General features: G+C 43.2%; 1 protein-coding gene across 1 annotated transcript; it reads right to left on the bottom strand.

Moving 5' to 3' along the window:
* Positions 1-1,137: 1,137 nt before the first annotated feature.
* Positions 1,138-9,605, bottom strand: LOC135233573 (coiled-coil domain-containing protein 112). Its single transcript, XM_064297263.1, has 10 exons — positions 8,104-9,605; positions 7,297-7,415; positions 6,896-7,014; positions 5,364-5,453; positions 5,156-5,231; positions 3,950-4,322; positions 3,159-3,575; positions 2,697-2,792; positions 2,170-2,288; positions 1,138-2,071 (listed from the first exon to the last, which is right to left on the bottom strand). The coding sequence occupies exons 1-10, from the start codon at positions 8,146-8,148 to the stop codon at positions 2,041-2,043; spliced, it is 1,485 nt and encodes a 494-aa protein (XP_064153333.1). The 5' UTR covers positions 8,149-9,605; the 3' UTR covers positions 1,138-2,040.
* Between the last annotated feature and the right edge of the window lie 8,354 nt (positions 9,606-17,959).

Raw genomic sequence — 17,959 nt, 5'->3', positions numbered from 1 at the left:
CCAACTCTTTTAAAAAAAACTATTTAATGTACTTTATAAGATCCTTAATAGCTGATGCCAAAATAACAGAGTTAAGATAACGCAAAACCCTCATCTTAACCGTCATCTGCACCACATCATGATTCAGAATCAAAGATGTCAGTTAGGGAGCTCATTTCCCAATGACTGCAATCAGAGACAGTTCTGCTGCAATTCGTCTACTCATCTCCAGAGTTATCTTGTCACATGGTGGCAATCTTGTCACGTTATTGCAAACGGCATTGCCTGGTCACAACCGTTCAGCACTTAAAGGCCTTACCTGTCAAAGAGCTGCTCCAGAAACGTGCATTATACACAGTAGTAATATACCACTGACATGTGGCAGTGATGTAGAAATAGTTAACAACACATACCATTAGCATGCTGGGAATTTTTAAAAAGCATAGAAAATTATTACCCAGGGAACCAAAGGTCTACATAACCAATGCAGAATCCATTTCAGTTTTTTGGTCATATTCCCATCACCAGTCAAAGTTCATCAATCATAACATGGCCGTTAAGTGCCAGCTGACGCATATTCTCAAAGTTGTCAGAATGCAAAAGCATAGCTCTGACTAATGCTGGATATTCGAGACTAACACCTGTGCTTGTGAACAGTCTGGACTCTGGGCTAGTGGGATGTGTTGTCACACACCCACGTGTCATTTCACCGTGCATGCAAGCCCTTCCACAGATATTCTCTTCTGAGCGTAAATTCTCAAAAATGTGTCCTTGTTTGACTGAATGGGGCCTGAGCAAGTCAAACATTATACTACCGCACCAGCCACAACAGTGGGTTCAACCACAAGATTTCTTGTAATGTGATTAAATAAGCACAGTTTTATTACAAATGCTAAATCAAATTAGTTTGCCAAATCACACATTTCTAAGTAGGCTTTTCAAGTGATGTGTATGATTTGCTGTGCCCCAATTTCCTACATGATATTTTATGCTTGCATTAAAACTCTAAAAGTTAGCTTTAATAAAGCAGTCTGTCACATATCGGAACAGATTTAAGACAAAAAAAACTGGTGGTTCTGACACACAGGACAGGGTGATGTAGAGTAATGCAGACCCAGAACATTGTTGCGTTAATATGTGCAACGAGGAAGTAAACCATCAGGGATAGACATTTTACTTTATTTTTCTTACAGCAGAAATGGCAGAGTTGTAAGGAGGAATGATTCATAGCGCTGTAGAACATTTCATCAGCAGTCGGTAAGACACAGATCTACACGTAGCCTCATTTTCTGAGATCAAATGTATGTAGAAAATGCAATATTGATAGAGGAGACTAGACTGAAATTTTCAAGTATAATTATTTTTGCTTTCATATCTTAGCAGCAGTATTTGAGATTGAGTCCTTCGGTTTCACCGCTGAATGCAGTTTGATAATGGTTATAAGTCTGCACAGTCGTACCTTTTTAATATCAAGTGCAAGTATTGGATATAATACTGTATACATGCTGCTGGAACTTTATCATGTTATACATTATTTAAAATGTGGCTCTACATTTGCGTCTGTTGCTTTTAAGATGTGCTTACTAAAACTACTCCGTATGCTTACGTGTTAGCGCCATTTGTTCAGTTTAGCAACTTTCTCCGTACACACGTTCCATTCCCGTTTTTCCTGGTGTTCCTGCTTTTGAGGTGTGTGTTCGGAATATCGTACAGAAGGGACCATACAGAAAAGCCTGGTAAAGACAACTTACAGCGCAAGAGCTGGAGGATGAGGTGGAAACTGACCCAGTACCATCCGAGTAAAAGGAAGCAGGGTTCATACACTAATCATTGTGACGATGTAAAAAAAAAAAAAAAAATGAATGACTCTTCCAAGTGTCCAATACATTAATACATTCAATACAAAGCAGCTTGATAGCAAAATGACGCCAGACATAAAAATAATGTTTCTGCAGTGTGCAAGGCCATCCTGCACGTGAAGGCGTACACGAATGTGGAGGGCCGTTCTGGAGGGCGGGGCAGGGCGGGGCGGGGCTGGGCGGGGCGGGGCGGGGCTCCCGGTCATAAGTCTCGTCTCCAGCTCGGCACAGCTCTGTGAGGGGTATGACACCACGCACGGACACGTTAAGCTCAGCCAATGAAAACGGACCGCCGGTCGCGTGCATCTGCATTACGGGACGTGAGAAGTACCTGTGGAACCTCTGCGACACGGGTCCTCCCCCCGTCGGCCCGACGACTTTGGTACGTTCCTGCCACCCCTGGGTGGGCTTGCACAGTCTGGACGGGTCGCGGCTGACGTGCGCTTCCACCTGCATCAGTTCGGCAGACGGCAGACCGTGACCGGGAGAGCGATTCTCAAGGTACACACCGCTAAAGCTGCATTTTGTCTAAAAACGTTTCACGTGTATACATAATTACATAAGAGCGGTGAGCTTGACTGCCACCCACTTCAACTGAATAACTCTGATGGGCTGCAGAACATGAGCCATCAGTGACTGACGGACAATTTAAGCGAGTAACCCCGTACGTTGGCACGGCATGTATGCCCTGGGTTGCCAGAGCATATCCCGTATCCATACAGAACAGAGAGTTTTCCGCTTTAAATTTTAAACAGCTGGCTGCCCTACGCGCTGCACCACACGGTCTACCAGCTCCGTTTTATTCCACTCCATAAACCCCGCAGAGAGAGATGATCCGGCCCACTGCACCCCACTCACTTTCTCCTTCATCTTGGCCAGCCTCTTCTGTCGTTCTGCCTCCTCCTCCTCCTTGATCTGTTTCTCCTGCAGTTTTACCTCCAGCCTGAAAAGATCCTACAGCCACATATACGTTCTCTCACCACTTCAGTAAAAATGCTCAAATGTAATTTCATTAGAGTACGTGTCATCATAGCTTACATTCAGTCACAGCATAACATGTTACGTGATAAGCAATGCACCCTTCCTTGAAATGACATTCAGATTCCGATGACTATTGATGACACACCCCTTGACTAGGTTAAGAATGAGAATCTTAACCTAGACCCCATCACGATAAATATTACTATTTTTAAACAAATTTCCAGAGTGGTTTGCCACTTCGACATATACTGCTTCCGGCAACTTTCTGAAAGTGTTCCTGTTCCCTGAATAACCCTCTCCTCACAGAATTAGCCACCGCAGCTGTGCACTGAAGCTTACCCTTTCCTGGAAGATTTTAATCCCGACGGCAGCAGCCCTCTGTCTCTCCTCCATCTCCTCCTGCTCCTGGTACTCCCTCTCCATGAGGAGCAGCTCCTGCTGCTGCCTCCGCGCACGCATGTGCGCCTCCAGGGCCAGCTTGGCCTCCTGCTGCCTGCGCCGCTCCTCCTTGGCCTTCTTCCTGTGGAGCACCTCCTCCCGGACCTGCTTCTCCCGCTCCGTGTCCTCCTGGGCCCTCCTCTCGGCCTTCCAGGCCTCCAGCCGAGCTGCCGCCTCCCGCCGCTCCTCCTCCTCCTGCCGCTGCTGCACCTCCGCCAGCTCCGCCTCCTCCCGCCTCGCCGCCTCCTCCTCCTCCTTCTGCCGCCTCAGCTCCTGCTCTCTGCTCCGCTCCTTCTGAGTCCTCCATTTGAGGATCGCCTGGCAACCACGCATTACCCAGAGGAGCACGGAACAATACAAGTTCAGTTAAATAGTCCTGAAGCAGCTTGTGCTCGAAAGACAAACAAAAACATCCTGGGTGTTGATAAGACAGCCAATCAGCAACAAGATCGCACAGCTTCCATGTGATCACGTGATGTGTTTTTATCAATCACATGGACGCTGCAGGATCTTCCTGCTGATTGGCTGTCTTATTAATATCCAACAGATAACAGTATTGACGTTTTTTCTGGAAGCATTTCACAAAAAGAAAGGCAATACACCACACGGTAGCAGCAACCATTATTCACTCTAAACTCAACATGTTTATTAAACAGAGAAGAAGTGAAAAACAGGCGAAGGGGAGGCCTCACCTCCCTCTTCTTCTCCTCGAGGAGGAGCAGCCTCTGGTACCACTCCTCGTGCTGCGCCACCTCCTCCCCCCGCTTCCCCGGCACGTGGGGGAGGACGTCCCGCCCGCTCCTCTTGACCCGCTCCCGGAGGAAGACCTCGTGGTCGTACTGGTCCCACCCCCCCTGCCGCCCCCCCGTCAGCAGGAGGAAGCGCTCCAGCTCGTTCACCTCGGGGGGCAGCGCGTTGGGCAGGCACACCTTGGCCGCGTGGGCCGGGGGGGCCGGGGGGGCCTTCGAACCCGACGCCCCGGCCAAGGCCCACGCCCCGATCTTCTTCTCCAGGGTGCACACCTCCTGCCAGCACGTGTACTCTCTCTTCAAGAGCTCCTCGTAGCTGAACCACACAGAGCACGAGGGGGGGGGGGTGGGGTGCTGTGTTAATATACTGCAGAGCGGAGGCAAGCTGCGTCAATTTCTGGATTTCGTGCCAACTTAATTATTTAACTGGGCTGGCCGTTTATAGACCTGCCGTTTTTGGTAAGTCCGTTAATAATAAACCCATGAATCACAGCCGATAGCCGCTTTGAGTCCCTGTATGACACATTTTACCGTGAGCTAATTTATGAGCGAGCCGCCGTTCGTGTTCAGAGCTAATTAGCTAATTGAGCCTGGGTAACCGCTGGCAACAAAAGCCTGCAGACACAGCGGCCCCCCCAGGAATGGAACTGCCCACCCCCACTGCAGAGACATATCACTACCACCATCAATCATTATAAAACATTAATGATTATACAATGTTACATGTGTAAAATAATGAAGAGGCGTATACAGAAAATATGTTGCACCACTGTTTTAAAGCGCAAAAGTTAAAATGTGCGAGGAGTTAAAATGTAAAGGCAGGCCAACATCAGTGAGAGAATGCTATTAACAGGCAGTGTAATGCTTCATGCTGGAGGATACAATTAATTAGAGTGAAAAAAGCACTTTAGTGACAATGTACAGTACCACTTGTTATTCGGTAAGTCAAAGATGTAAAATTTCTATATTATTATGTGTAAAGTAAAATATATATTTCTCTTCACTGTGATCCTTGAAAATGAGGATTGTTAACTACGTTATACATTAAAGTGAAAGAGTGCACACTTTGACAAGGCTGTGGAAAAATGTATGCACAGGTACAGGGCACGCCGCCCCGCCAAGGCATAACTTCAACTCCCGCTCGCGTACCTCTGGTGTTTATCTTCTTTGAAAGTGCGGATGGAATTTTCAACTTCGGTCATGATCTCTTTCAGCTTCTCAATTACTGAAAAACACAACGTCAGGACTAATACAGTTATTTATTTATTTAAATTTTTTATTTCTGTATGAATACACCTTTGAGTTTTTGCGTTCACTCAGAGCACATGTCTGTAGCACTGCCGAAGGAAGCCCTTACGTTCTGGCGTGGGCTTCACATCCATCAGCTGTCTCTGGAACCGGGTCACACCGGCGCGCGTTTTCTTCAGCTGCTGCTGCAGCTTCGTCACTGTCGGGGAAAAGGAGGGAAAGAGCCACTGTAACGGACGCTCTGGAGCGCTGCCTCGTCTGCACTGCAAATCCCAGCATCCCGCTCTCAAACGGACAACGCTACCGTTACCGTGGAGCTGGAACGCGTCTTTTTGAAGAGGAAAGTTTTTGGAGAGTTTTATGAGAAAAGAAAAGAAAGATCTTAGCGCCCACGCCACGTCCACAGCATCGCTCAAGTGGACCGATGGATCAAAGCAAAGGAGAAAACTTCAGCAGAAAGGTCACTGTCAGTAACTGCCTTTTAACGGAACATTAAAAGACTGTTTGTGTGTTTCTGTGTGTGTGTGTGTGAGTGTGTGTGAGTGTGCGCGCGCGTGTGTTTGTGCGTGTCTGATTAAAATCAGTACCACTTCACATATAAAGTGAAATGACTTCCAATTCATCAAAGGTCACAGCACCAAATGAACAAGCATACACGACTGAATGCGTTTTAGTTCATTTTTTAAAATGGCATTTGAATTGCCTTGCCCTATCTCTTACCATTCAGATGCATTTAAAAATATATATTTAAAAAAAGCAAACAGCAATGTGAAGATATGGAAATGGTGGCCTGTAGAGCAATCGTGCCAGAGCGCTCAAATGATTACAGGTACACAGATAAACTGTGGGCTGGCTAATGGAAAAAGGACAGATGAGAGGCACTTTAGAAGGCGATGTGTTATCAGCCTGTGACCTAAAAAAGCTTTTAAAGTGAAGAGCCAATCACCGGCCAAGTGAGAGACTGGTGACCAGGGCGAGATTTTTTATTAACCCTTTATTTATCCAGGTAAAACCAACCGAGACAAAAGTTTATTTTAAAAGGGGCACCTGGCATGACAGAGTTCAGGGCAGGAGGAATGCCTTTTTCTGATAATGCCATTGCCACAGGTACTGAGAATATGACTGAGGGGGATGTGGTGCAGAGGATGCTGGGATTTGGAGTTTATGAAGGTGGAAAAACTGAACTGTTATTGAAGAGAACGTAAGATTGTTCAGTCCACCATTAACTACATCTGCTGACATACCAGTTTTATTTAACCTTCAATTAGAATGAAACTACAATTAAAAAAGATGAATTATGTTCAATCTTAAAAAATGAAATTAAAATCTACAAGTCTTAAGGGCACACACAATGCTAAAACCGATGGCTAGCATTTGGAATAAATGAAGAACCTTGTGTGTCAACAGCTGAGATGCTGTAAACCACAAAATCATTCATGTCTGGCTTATTATGTCAGCAACCACAGCAGAAACAACAAACTGAAAGAAGCATATTGAGTGCAACCTGTACATGAATAATTGAGACCATAATATGCAATTCCTGCTGGTTTTTCCCATTTTAGCACTTAGCCTAAGTGATAACAAAATCGTCAATTGGCTAAAGAGTCCAAGAGTTACAAGGCATTAGCAATCCCAACATACCCTCCGTTGTACGGTCATGCGTGAGCTTGCTTTCCAAGTCTTCTATCGTTCCGGAGTCATCTCGAAACAAATTCCTGCTTTGATTACTGAGGCCCTTTTCTTTTTCAAGTTTGTCAACCCTGGATTTGCAAATTGAGCAGAATGATAGCTATAAATACAACAATAGCTATGATGTCATTTCACAAGCACACAACTTTAAACAAACCACGCAAATTCAGATTTCATTTCAACTTTACAAATAAAGCAAAAATAGCATTTCTAACAGCACTATAAGGTAAGAGTCGAGCAGTTCAGCATTGACAGTTAGGACATATATGGAAACTTCCCATGTCCGATACAGTGCAACATGCAATATTCTCTCTCCAAATCTGGGCTGCATTTTTCTGCGTGCAGATACATACTGTCTCCTGAGGTTCTCTGCGGTTCGAAGGAACTGCATCTTTTTTCCTTGCGAAGCTTTCTCCATCCTGTTCTGATTACCATGGTGACCAGCAACCCTGAAGTCATCCCCATCCCCACTCTGTGGAAACACACAATCGTGGATAACGTGGGAGTCAACTTGACAATTATTTGAATGATCCTCGTTTTCGTCCAAATTCTAATTTCAAAACAGGTGGGTCTAGTTATCCTTGGAACAGGTCTGTAAATCAGAAGGATGTTTTATTTGTTGCATTATTCCATGTGTTGAAGGGTGCTAGTCTAAAAACACATCTTGATAACTGGTGTACTGCAACCTATATAGTATACAAGTATAGTCTAGATTTACTAGCTATCTAGGTATAATTTCTAACATGGTTAGTCTCCCTAACTTGCAAGTGCTGTTAAATCAACATGTGCCAAAACATTTAAAAATATATATTGTAAATGGATAATATTTTACATTACTGAATTTAATTCAGCTAAAATTTAATTATATCTCACATTAAATGTTTCAATGAGACTAGCTACAGTACATTGATTAGTGAGCAAAATCATAATTTTAGCAAGCTGGAATAGCAGCCGGTTGCTGTAGTTACCAAGCTAGCAACGGAGCCTAATTAGTTTGCCAGTTAGCTTGCCACGATTTTATAGCGTAGCCTCGGTAAAAAGTCGATGGGACGCTAGCTAAGTAAGTTAGCTGAATTAACAATATACACACAAGCAAAGGCGTCCATTAGTAACGTCCTGTACACCTTAAATTTGTGCGATAATTCAGACAAACTACTTACGTCGTGAAGTGCATCTCCAGACGCCGCGGTTGCTAGGTCAGCCATTTTCTATTTTGAATAAGAAAACTTTAGTGACAAAGCTGAAGCAAGATCCTGTCGCAGACCAGCATTTGCTAATACCATTTTACACCAGCAGGGGAAGCTCACCCCATAGACGTACCTCTTCGCATATGCGAGTGTCTATGGGAAAAATACCAAAAGGAGCGGACTCCGTTATTGCTCAACAAGACCGTAAATGGTATTCTATCGCTCTAATACAGTAGAATTCCAAACAATGTTCTAATTCCATGTCTGCTCTGAAACATATGGGAAAAGCAAGCATTTACTTATATGGCCATTGTACGCGCAATTTACTGTGATAAGCCTTGTGGGTTGTCAAATATATTGGAAATTCATAGTCATATTATAGTAGACTTGAGCTTGTTTCTTTTAAAGTCCAGTATGGCAAGTGACAGGTTTCATTTTGAAAGTTCACCAGGCCTGTGTTGAATCTAAAGAGCTTGTAACTATGAATAGCAGCTCAAATCCACCGAGTGGTGACATCCGAAATATTCTGTGCTCTTGGTGTGAAGTCATAGTTGTCCTAACAACATAAACAGCAACCAGCCCTAAGAGATTTTGGTAACGGGAAGCGGCTTCCTAATTTTGCCTCCAACTCAGCCAGAAAGAATGGATCTGTGGAACAAAGACACAGGCGTCACTGGCAGTTGTTCACAGCACTTCCAGGAACGGCCACCATTTTCATGGGAACCGCATATAGGCAACCAAGTGTCTGTGAACCTCCGAATTCCTGAATATCGGATGTCTGTGACTACACAGGAGCTGCAGTGCTTACCTCTGATTAATTTACAGAGGGCTAGATTCCACAATGAAGCCAAATATTCTGCAAATGTTCAGTGTACAGTAGTAGTTGCACTTTTGTGCTTGGTAAATTGATACCCCCTGGCTGAGTATACAGCAGTCACCTTTTCCAGAGTTCAGCTGCTTTGGACGTGGTTCTGATAGCATCAGGCTAATTTGGGATGAAATCTTCACCTGTCGCTGCTGTGCGCTTGCATGGACATGCTTTCTCATGCTGGTATAATTTTCTAAATGGAAATCATCTTTTTTTAGTGACCATTGTTAAGCGTAACCAACAGAAATGATTTGTGTTCTGTCCTCGGCAGTCCTTCCTGTCTTACAGATTTTCATAATGGTCTGGTGATAATTCAGTGTGATTGCTGAAGGCACAATAAGACAGAGATCGTGTATTTATTTCAAAGTGTGATTGAATCTGAGTACTTTCTTCAAAAAAATCTGTCTGACTTCACTGTTGTGAAATAATATGGTGTTAAGTCTGTCCGGAAATTTCCTGTCTTATGATTCAAACTTAAAGAAAACAGGAGCTGTACAGGCCTCTACCTTCTTTAGACCTTTCAGCCCTACCTGCCTTTGATAATCTGTGCAACTGGGATATTTTGTGTCATGAGTGGCTTGTTTCATTTTCATTCCCTGTTCGGTTGCTCCCCCCCCCCCGAGGAAGAGGTCCTTTTTTAAATAATTTGGCCTACCGTGGGACAGTTTTTCCTGATTGCAACAGTCTCAGTCTCACTGGGTCGACGCCCTTACGTCAGCTTAGCGTAGCCTGTCACCAACAGCGCTGTTGGCCTCAGACTTCGATGGGCCCCCGCTCGGAGTCGCAGTAAATTCAGCTGTCGTCAGAGCAGTGCCACTGCTCCGTGTGTGAAATTTGAGCGGAGCAAGTCCGTTGGCGATACGCGCTTACATCTTAAAGGCCTCTTAAGGTCACCCTGCACCACATCGGGGTGAGCCTACAATCACCGGGAAGAAAGTGCCCGTAGTGTGAATTTCCTTCGGTGGCACACGCAGGGAAGCCCTTTTAGAGAAAGATCCTCCTCAATAAATATCTCGGGATCAGGGTGGAGACCCCTGCAGGCCTCTGGTGGAGGGGAAGACATGTCCCAGTGGGTTGTTGAGAAAGAATCTCAAGAAAAACCGGAAGGAGATTTATTTTTGTAATGACCTAAATAAATGGCATACAAATGTCACCAAAGTGGCGATGCTTATTGTTTCTTCGTTCTGCAGCTCTACAACAAGAGGATGATTATACCTAATTTAATTTTTGACAAGAATAGGATAGAGCAATGCCCTTTTGTCAGTGTACATATCAAATCATTGGCCCGCTTATTAAAAATGTCAAATGAGTCAAAGCTTTGTGCAGATAAAAAACCCACTTGTTTCAGCCTCTCCCTTTTTAAAGCACTATAAAAAGGATAAATGCAGCATCTAATCTAACATCACAACAGCGTGGTTTTGAGAGGAAATAGGAAATGGAAACACCCAGAATGATCTCGTTTTTATAATGGGGGAAAAAATAGGTCACTCGAGATGGGAAATGAGGTCTGTGTATTCGCCGATCTCTTAAAGTCAGAAGGCTCTTACACGCTCAGCACCTGGTCAGGCGGGCATCAGGACTAGCGCTGGTGAGTGAAGGTGTCTGAACGCTGCACACTGCGACGTTGAGCACTCCGTTTACAGTGCACCTGCGTAAACAAACTGTTTGGTGTCATAAAGGGCAGCCCTCAGTCTTCAGCGCTGACAGGAGCCGCAGTCATCAAAGGTTATCTGGCCATGAAAGTAAAACATTCCTTTGAGGACGGAGAGCATTTCTTTGCAGTGTGGGTGTGTGTGTGTGTGTTGAAGGGTTTGTGGCCAATAGGATATTTGTGACTGACGAAACCTTACACTACACGCCCCTACATTCTACCCGTGTATGAATGGTGCTGAATTACTTCTGTTGTTTATATTTTGTCACACTTGAGGCAAGGATGCCAGGCAAGCTTCTTACTGGACCAGTCAGACCTGACTCAGCACTTTCAGAAACCATTGTTCAGGGTCCATGTTTATTAAGCACCTCAGATTAGGAGTACTGATCTAGGATTCCCCTGTCCATCTGCGAACCAAAAAAAAAAAAGCTGATCCTAAATCCATACTCTCAGTTTGAGATGCCTTTTAAATATCAGCCCAGATATTCATAAACATTCTGGGGCACCAGTGGCCTGTGACTGCTGTCAGGATCTTTGGGTGGTGATCAGTCTCGGTGCAAGTAAACAACTTAACCCACACTGTTTCAGTAACTCTTTGAGTGTTTGGGATGGATCTCCGAGCCAAAACTGCCAAATTTCCAATCACTGCACCTGTATTCTCATCACTGCATTTCATAAAATGATCACCTTTACAATGCGCAATTACAATGCCACAATAATTGTGTCGTTTCGTCAGCCTTTCAGGCCTGGAGTTACTGCGCACAGTAATTTGTTGCAACCAGAAACTAAAGCATCACTTCAGTTGTGACTCTGAAGTAAGATTTAATGGAGGTTTGGTTTATCTGTTGGTACCAAAGTTATTGGGCGCAATTTTAAGAAAGATATTAAACATTAAATAATAACGACTAAAACCTGATATTCTATCAAAATTGCTTCTTACGCTAGTTTTAAAGTACTTTTTTAACTACAGAAACTCCTTTGCCAAATATGGAAGGAACACCAAGTGCTTAGACGAATTAATGATTAATATGATATTAATATTATTCCATATATAATGTGCGGACTGCTTGCAGGGACTGCTGCTGTAAAACAACATATTTTTTAAAGGAATCACTGCTCTAGTACTTCATAACATGGCCTGACCGATATTAAAATCAATCATCGGCATTAATAACAGATGTCACAGATGTAAACCACAATGGGCCTTATTACGCACACATTTAGGCAGCGCCACTGCACTGATGTGTCCAGTTCCAAAAAAAAAAAAAAGAGTACAAAAATACAAACTGCAGACTGAGCTGAGCTGTGGCTAGTCTGCCCTGCAGCGGCGATGAATCAGCAAAATAGAAGTATCGGGCAGGATTTTATTTCTCATAAGACATGCGCTCAATACCTACAGCGCGAAACCGTGACCTCTCTCCGTACCGCCCCAGGGCAAGGGGAAGGTGAACAGGGCAAGTAAGGCGAGTGCTTGGGAATCTTCCATTTAATGAAAACGTAACCCGCCGTGGCCTTTTACTTCTTCGCAGGGGGAAAAAGGTTGAGGAGGTCATGAGGAGGGATTGCTGCGTTTCCAGGGCTATTAATAAATACGTCCAGAAGCCAACCGCCACACGAGCTATTCTGAAATCATGAGGACTGTATTTCTTGGAACGGTATTTGCGTCACAGAGCGCTACACGAACACGCTACCAGTAATATTTTTACCCCTGTAGCCCCTACATCTGCAAGGCCTCTTCTGCGACAGTAGGGCATGTCCGTGAAGAAGCTATCAGACGGGGTCACGGCGGGATAATTTCTCCACGAATAAGACTGTACGAGACTTCATACTTAGCTGGGTAGACGAAACACAGGCTGTTGTGACACGGTCACGCTGATACTAGCTTTCCGCTGATTTCAGACAGCTCCATTAAGTTTACTAGCTCTGGGGAAACGCTCGTCTGTTTTCCGAAGAAGGGGTCACATGATCATATACTAGGAAGGTAAACAACCCCTATGTTTACTTGCCGATGCTGACGATTCATAGAAGCCATAGGCTTATTTTTCTGGTGTGTCTGACACTTCATAGAAAACCTAGTGAGAGAAACTGTGGCAATGGTCATGCATTGGCTATTTTGGGCCAGACTTTCGTACACAACCAATCAAATCATATTTGAAATTATACTGTGTTCTTAACTAAATTAATTGTACAGAAGTGTCTTACACAAAGTAAATCGCATTCCTTTAAATCTGTGATCAGATTTGCCCCACCTCTTAGAAGAAAGAGGATGTGGTACAACTCCAAAAGATAAAGACTCAAACAGACAAAAGCTTAATTTCAAGTTTACTATTTATTATATAAATGTTTTTTTTCTTTTTAAACCCAGCTATGAAAGTCACAACAATTCATTTTGGCTGGACTAGTTTTGTTTTCTTTGCCTTAGTGTGCAATTCACAGCTGATTTTTAAAATATTTTTAATGCTAACAGTGTGAAACAGTGTGGAAAAACTGCTAACAGTTTATGAGCCATTATCTGTCATTATCTATATGAGCCATTACCTGTGGGAGTGGTGCCTATTTCCCATCAGGAGGCTGGGAAATATGGTTTTTCTCATGCGACCCAAGCTTGTTCTCGCAGTACGACTGTTTCTAATGCACATATTTTGAGTAAAGTAGTGCAAAGATGCTTTTGGTAATGGAAAACAAATCCCCGAGCGTGATAAAAACAACAAGATCATTTTTTATCTGAGACAGAGGGGTGTCCTGGTGGAATACCATACTGTCATATGCACCTTAGTACAGTTTCATATGAGCAAATTCACTTCAAAGAGTGAAAGTTCCCAAGAAAACCTCATACTTTAGCTAAGAAATAAATGAAATATTGTTGCTTAATCCCCCAGTGACAAACAAAGGCAATTGTGGAGAGCTGATTCACTTTGTCTGTCAAGGCTGACCGCAAAACAGAGCAAACCTGAAGGGCAACCAAGTTGCAACACATTCTCAATTCACAGCGTCAATGGTGATGTACAACAAAGATGTAAAACGCATGCACTGTACACGCATGAACACATACGCACCGGCTCAATTTGGTTCGATTCGCTGCAGTATTTTAAAAGAAGACAAAGGCGACTGCTATTTTTGCTCAAGTGATTTATTCAGCCTAACCCGTGAGCATTGAAATTGAACAGTGATGTAATAGCAGCTGTGGCGAAGGAAAGTATGTCATGGTCATTGGTGTACGCTGTGTGGGTTCGAGAATGGGGGAGCTATGCTCAGAATGGCTTGCTGTGTGCTGCTTAGATAGAGTAAGGTAGGTGTTGACTGCCAGACTGCACATGCAACCTCAACTGCATCCGGTAGTGGGGGGGGGGGGGTGTAAATGTATAAGGCCAGTGGGTCCCCCGTAGCGTAAACGATTCAGTCCGTGCCAAGGTGATATGGAACCTAACACAGCAGCCTGCTATGTATCATATCCATGGACATTGCATGACAGGCATTTAGCAGTTGCTCTTATCCGGATTTTTACTCAGGATTTAAATTGCATCCATTTACATTGCATCCATGTATACAGCTGGAGATGTACTGAGGTAATGCAGGTTAAGTACCTTGCAGTACACAGCAAAATGCAGTACACAGCAGAGAAGGGCTTTTCTGCATCGTGTGTGTGTGTGTGTGTGTGTGTCATTTTGACTCAGTTCTTTACAAATACTTAAAGCCCTTATTTTAAAAAACATGGAATTCCATTGTTTGGTGGAACATTTTTTAAACATAAAAAAGGCCATAGAAACAGGCAACATGGAACAAAAAGGGAAATATTCCAAATGTGAAATTGAAAATGAGAATTAACCAGAGAATAGTAAGCTGAAATTCATTATAGAACGCTAGCCGTATAAACATAAATATTCAAAATAGATAATAATCAATTTGGATGAAGTACTGAGAAAATGTCAATGAATACTGAGAAATGTAATTCACAGAGCAAGTGGCAGGAAAAGATGACTGGTTTGATCTGGTTACATTTTAAAATGCATACCTCCGTGTAGAGAACGCAGCATCATATGCATGTGTTTGGTAATTTAGGCCTCTGCCAGATGGTTTTCAAACTCAGTCCCAAGGACCCAACATGAACTCTGGTTTTCGTTACAGCAAATCTCTCGATCAGTCGAGGTTGCTGAAAACATGTGTTTCTGTTCAAACACAAATTTTTCCCTTAAATGTGTTTTAATGTTGTGCAGGTGTTGCTCATTTCCACTGGCTTTGTCTTTGGACTCTTCATTTTCTTCAAATTATCTAGTTTCAGTGACTAGGTGCCCACACCTTAGGACCAGTTAGGACCCCAATAATTGTGAATGTGAATGTGTGACATTTAGCCTTTATGGCATAGTGCACATATCAATTTCTGACATAATGTGACCTTTAATAGACAGCTAATTAGGATTTAGTTTTGTTTGCAGCAAAAAATAGCGTACAAATTGGTTTCCCGGTATCAAGCTCGAAAACCCCTAGACTTGGCCATATGTGAACCTATGGCTTCAGATTACAAGCCCTCGTCTGCTGTTGCTTGGCAACATGGAAGTCCCATCAACACATTTCACAACTGTCAGATTTTCCTAAACAAATATTGAAAACACACCCTCATCTGTACATTACCTGGAGCTACTATTGCTTCCAAATGGTATCTGCTTATAGCCTATATACTGGCACACTGAAATGCTTGTAAACAGCTACATACACTATGCTCTGAATGACCAGAGAATTATAAAAATATTACAGAAGTGTACAAACATGGTTCAGAAGCTCATATTGTTGTGGTTGTTGAATCTGAGCACAGATGGTACCTGCTTCCAGAATGGGTGTTTAAATTCACACAGTATTGGGAAGATTTATTCAAAATGGGAAGATGTATTTGAGGTACTAACAAGGTCCTAATTAAATGTCATTCCTGCTCCTAACTAATTTAGTTGCAGCAACTGAAATGAATTATAAGACACTTAATAGCCTAATATATTTTAACAGTATGAAATTCACAAGCCCAAGGCTGCTCATAAATGTAAATCAAACAAATGGAAAGAAACCTAAAACATTATTTATTCTTACCTGCTGAAGCTGAGGTTTCTATGAGTATGAGAAACATTTAGGATTATTAGGATTAGGCAGTGAAATTCATAGAAACACATTTAAACAGGCACACATTTTATTCCAATTCATTAATTTTAGAAAATTATACAAAGCTTGAGGCTGATCCAAGAGTAGCTTTACCCTGAGCATAATATATTCCACGTGAGTTTGTTGATCTTTGATCAGCTTGCCACGTGGTAAACAAATCCTGTCTTTAGCCAAGGAAGAGTCTCACTCTGTCCTGGAAACTAAGGCTGCGGTTTGCTGTCTGACGTCTAACCTTGTTCAGTCACGTCTTATTGCCGGGCTTCTGAGTCTGAGAAGTATTACTGAAGCTGGGAGGCAAAGCAGAAGTTGGCCTGAGCCTGATTGCTTAATGTGGTGATGGTTCTCATTTATAAAAATAAAAAAAAAATTTTTTTTTTAAAAACACTTCCCACGCGATTCAAATTTTTACCTCAAGTTAGAGACTGAACAACACAGTGGGCGTTTGTGATACAAATACAGTCAATTCAAAAAGATTCTGTTCTGTTACAATGCATTTGATAAGAACATGGGCTCCCTGATGCTGTAAACTAAACACAGGTCATTTTCTCATTTGAAAAACAGGATTGCCCACAACTTGCAATCTGTTACCTGTATCGGTTTTAAATTAGACAAAAAAAAAACAGAACGTCTTTGGTGTTACCATGTTAACGGGTAACTGTTCTGAGATTTCATCACATAGCATGCGATGGTTAATTCACTCACAGATTTGGCCATACTGAGCTAACCCCATCTGTCTATCTGGCTTTACAGTCATCTGTCCTCACTTAGTCACCAGCCATTACAGACGTTCAGCTCTGCTGAAGTTTCCATTACTCTGAGACTCAGTAACTTAATTTCCTGGCTGCCACTTTGAAAAACTCCTTTCGTTTTGTATGGCCATTCCATAATAAGCCATTACTACTATTTAAAAATCACTGCGTTCACCTCTAATGACACTCAGCAGTTCTCATTTTCGGAAGTTCTTTTGAAAATAAGTTTCCCATTGTGTCAGAGGGCGAGTCCCTTTCCAGTGACTCACACACACAAGCTGCCCCTGCTTGTTCAATTTCAGCGCTCACGGGTTAAGTCAAATAAATCACCTGAGCACAATAGCAGTCTCCTTTGTCTTCCTTGAAAATATCACACCGATATCAAGCCAAATGATACTGCATGTGTGCACGTGTCCGTGTGTGTGTAATACATGTGTTTTAATCTTTGCTTGAAAGTTAAGTTTCGTGTTTTTTTTTTTTGTGCCCCCACCCAGACTCCCCAATCACCCCGAGGTCCGCAGAGGTGGCAGCTGAGGATGTGGGCAGGCCAGACAGAGCCCCCCGTCAGTTATATAATCTCCCGGTTAGCCGAGAGCCATGGCATGGGAGGATCGCGTGTCGGCGGCTATCGGGGCTAATCGAGAGTAACACACACCGCCCGCTCGCGCCAGGGCCTGGATGTCCTTGCCAGGCCGCTCGAGGAGAGACTCTCGGGCGGATCGAGTGCCCGCCTCCCTGGGCTTCGCCGTCCCTGGTAAACAGGAGCTCCACCGAGACTCCCCGGCTCTGAATGAGTCCGCCCTCCTCAGATCAACCGAAAGGCAGAACTGAAAACTTAACCACTCCAGGCCTAGCTCGGCGCACGCCGAATTCGTTCCTCTTGAAAATCCCCACAACGCCCCAGTCCTCCTCCTCACCGCCACTGAAAAATTCAAGTCGCTGGTAAAAATCTGTACACAATGTTATACAAATAACAGCCAAGGAAGAATGAACACACACATCATCATACTTCACTGTGCTGTAAAGCACAGCTTGCAGGACAGTACTGGAAAAAAATGTGTATTAAAACATTACAGAACTGAACACATTGAATCTGTACAAATATAGGAAGTAGTGCAGTTTCCTTTCTCCAAAGTTTTTGATGACTCACATACACATGGTATATATTTCAATGGCATGCTTACTGACCAAGTTGAACACTTTCCTTTTTATTTTTTCAAATATGTTTGGTTGTCAGGCCAGGAATCTAAAAAAAACAAAAAAACATTCTTAACAAGAGCAACTTGATATCTCTTGGATTATACCAAATGTTTCTAAAATATATCTTTGTTTACATTGTCCACCACTCTCGTGTTACCAAAACATCATGTGCACTGTCATGAAATTTTGCCAAAAATAAAGTGTTGCAATTTTGGC

Source organism: Anguilla rostrata, chromosome 10 (genome assembly GCF_018555375.3).
Source record: "Anguilla rostrata isolate EN2019 chromosome 10, ASM1855537v3, whole genome shotgun sequence".
In the NCBI taxonomy this organism is placed as follows: Eukaryota; Metazoa; Chordata; class Actinopteri; order Anguilliformes; family Anguillidae; genus Anguilla; species Anguilla rostrata.
This window is presented reverse-complemented; position numbering and strand designations above follow the sequence as displayed.

Bases quoted from the DNA above. Each gene is read 5' to 3' on its own strand.
- LOC135233573 (XM_064297263.1), bottom strand. From the start codon at position 8,148: ATGGCTGACCTAGCAACCGCGGCGTCTGGAGATGCACTTCACGAC. The intron at 3,576-3,949 runs GTGAGGCCTCCC...CGTGGTTGCCAG, and splicing joins TCGAGGAGAAGAAGAGGGAG to GCGATCCTCAAATGGAGGAC. The intron at 2,793-3,158 runs GTAAGCTTCAGT...ATGTGGCTGTAG, and splicing joins TTAAAATCTTCCAGGAAAGG to GATCTTTTCAGGCTGGAGGT.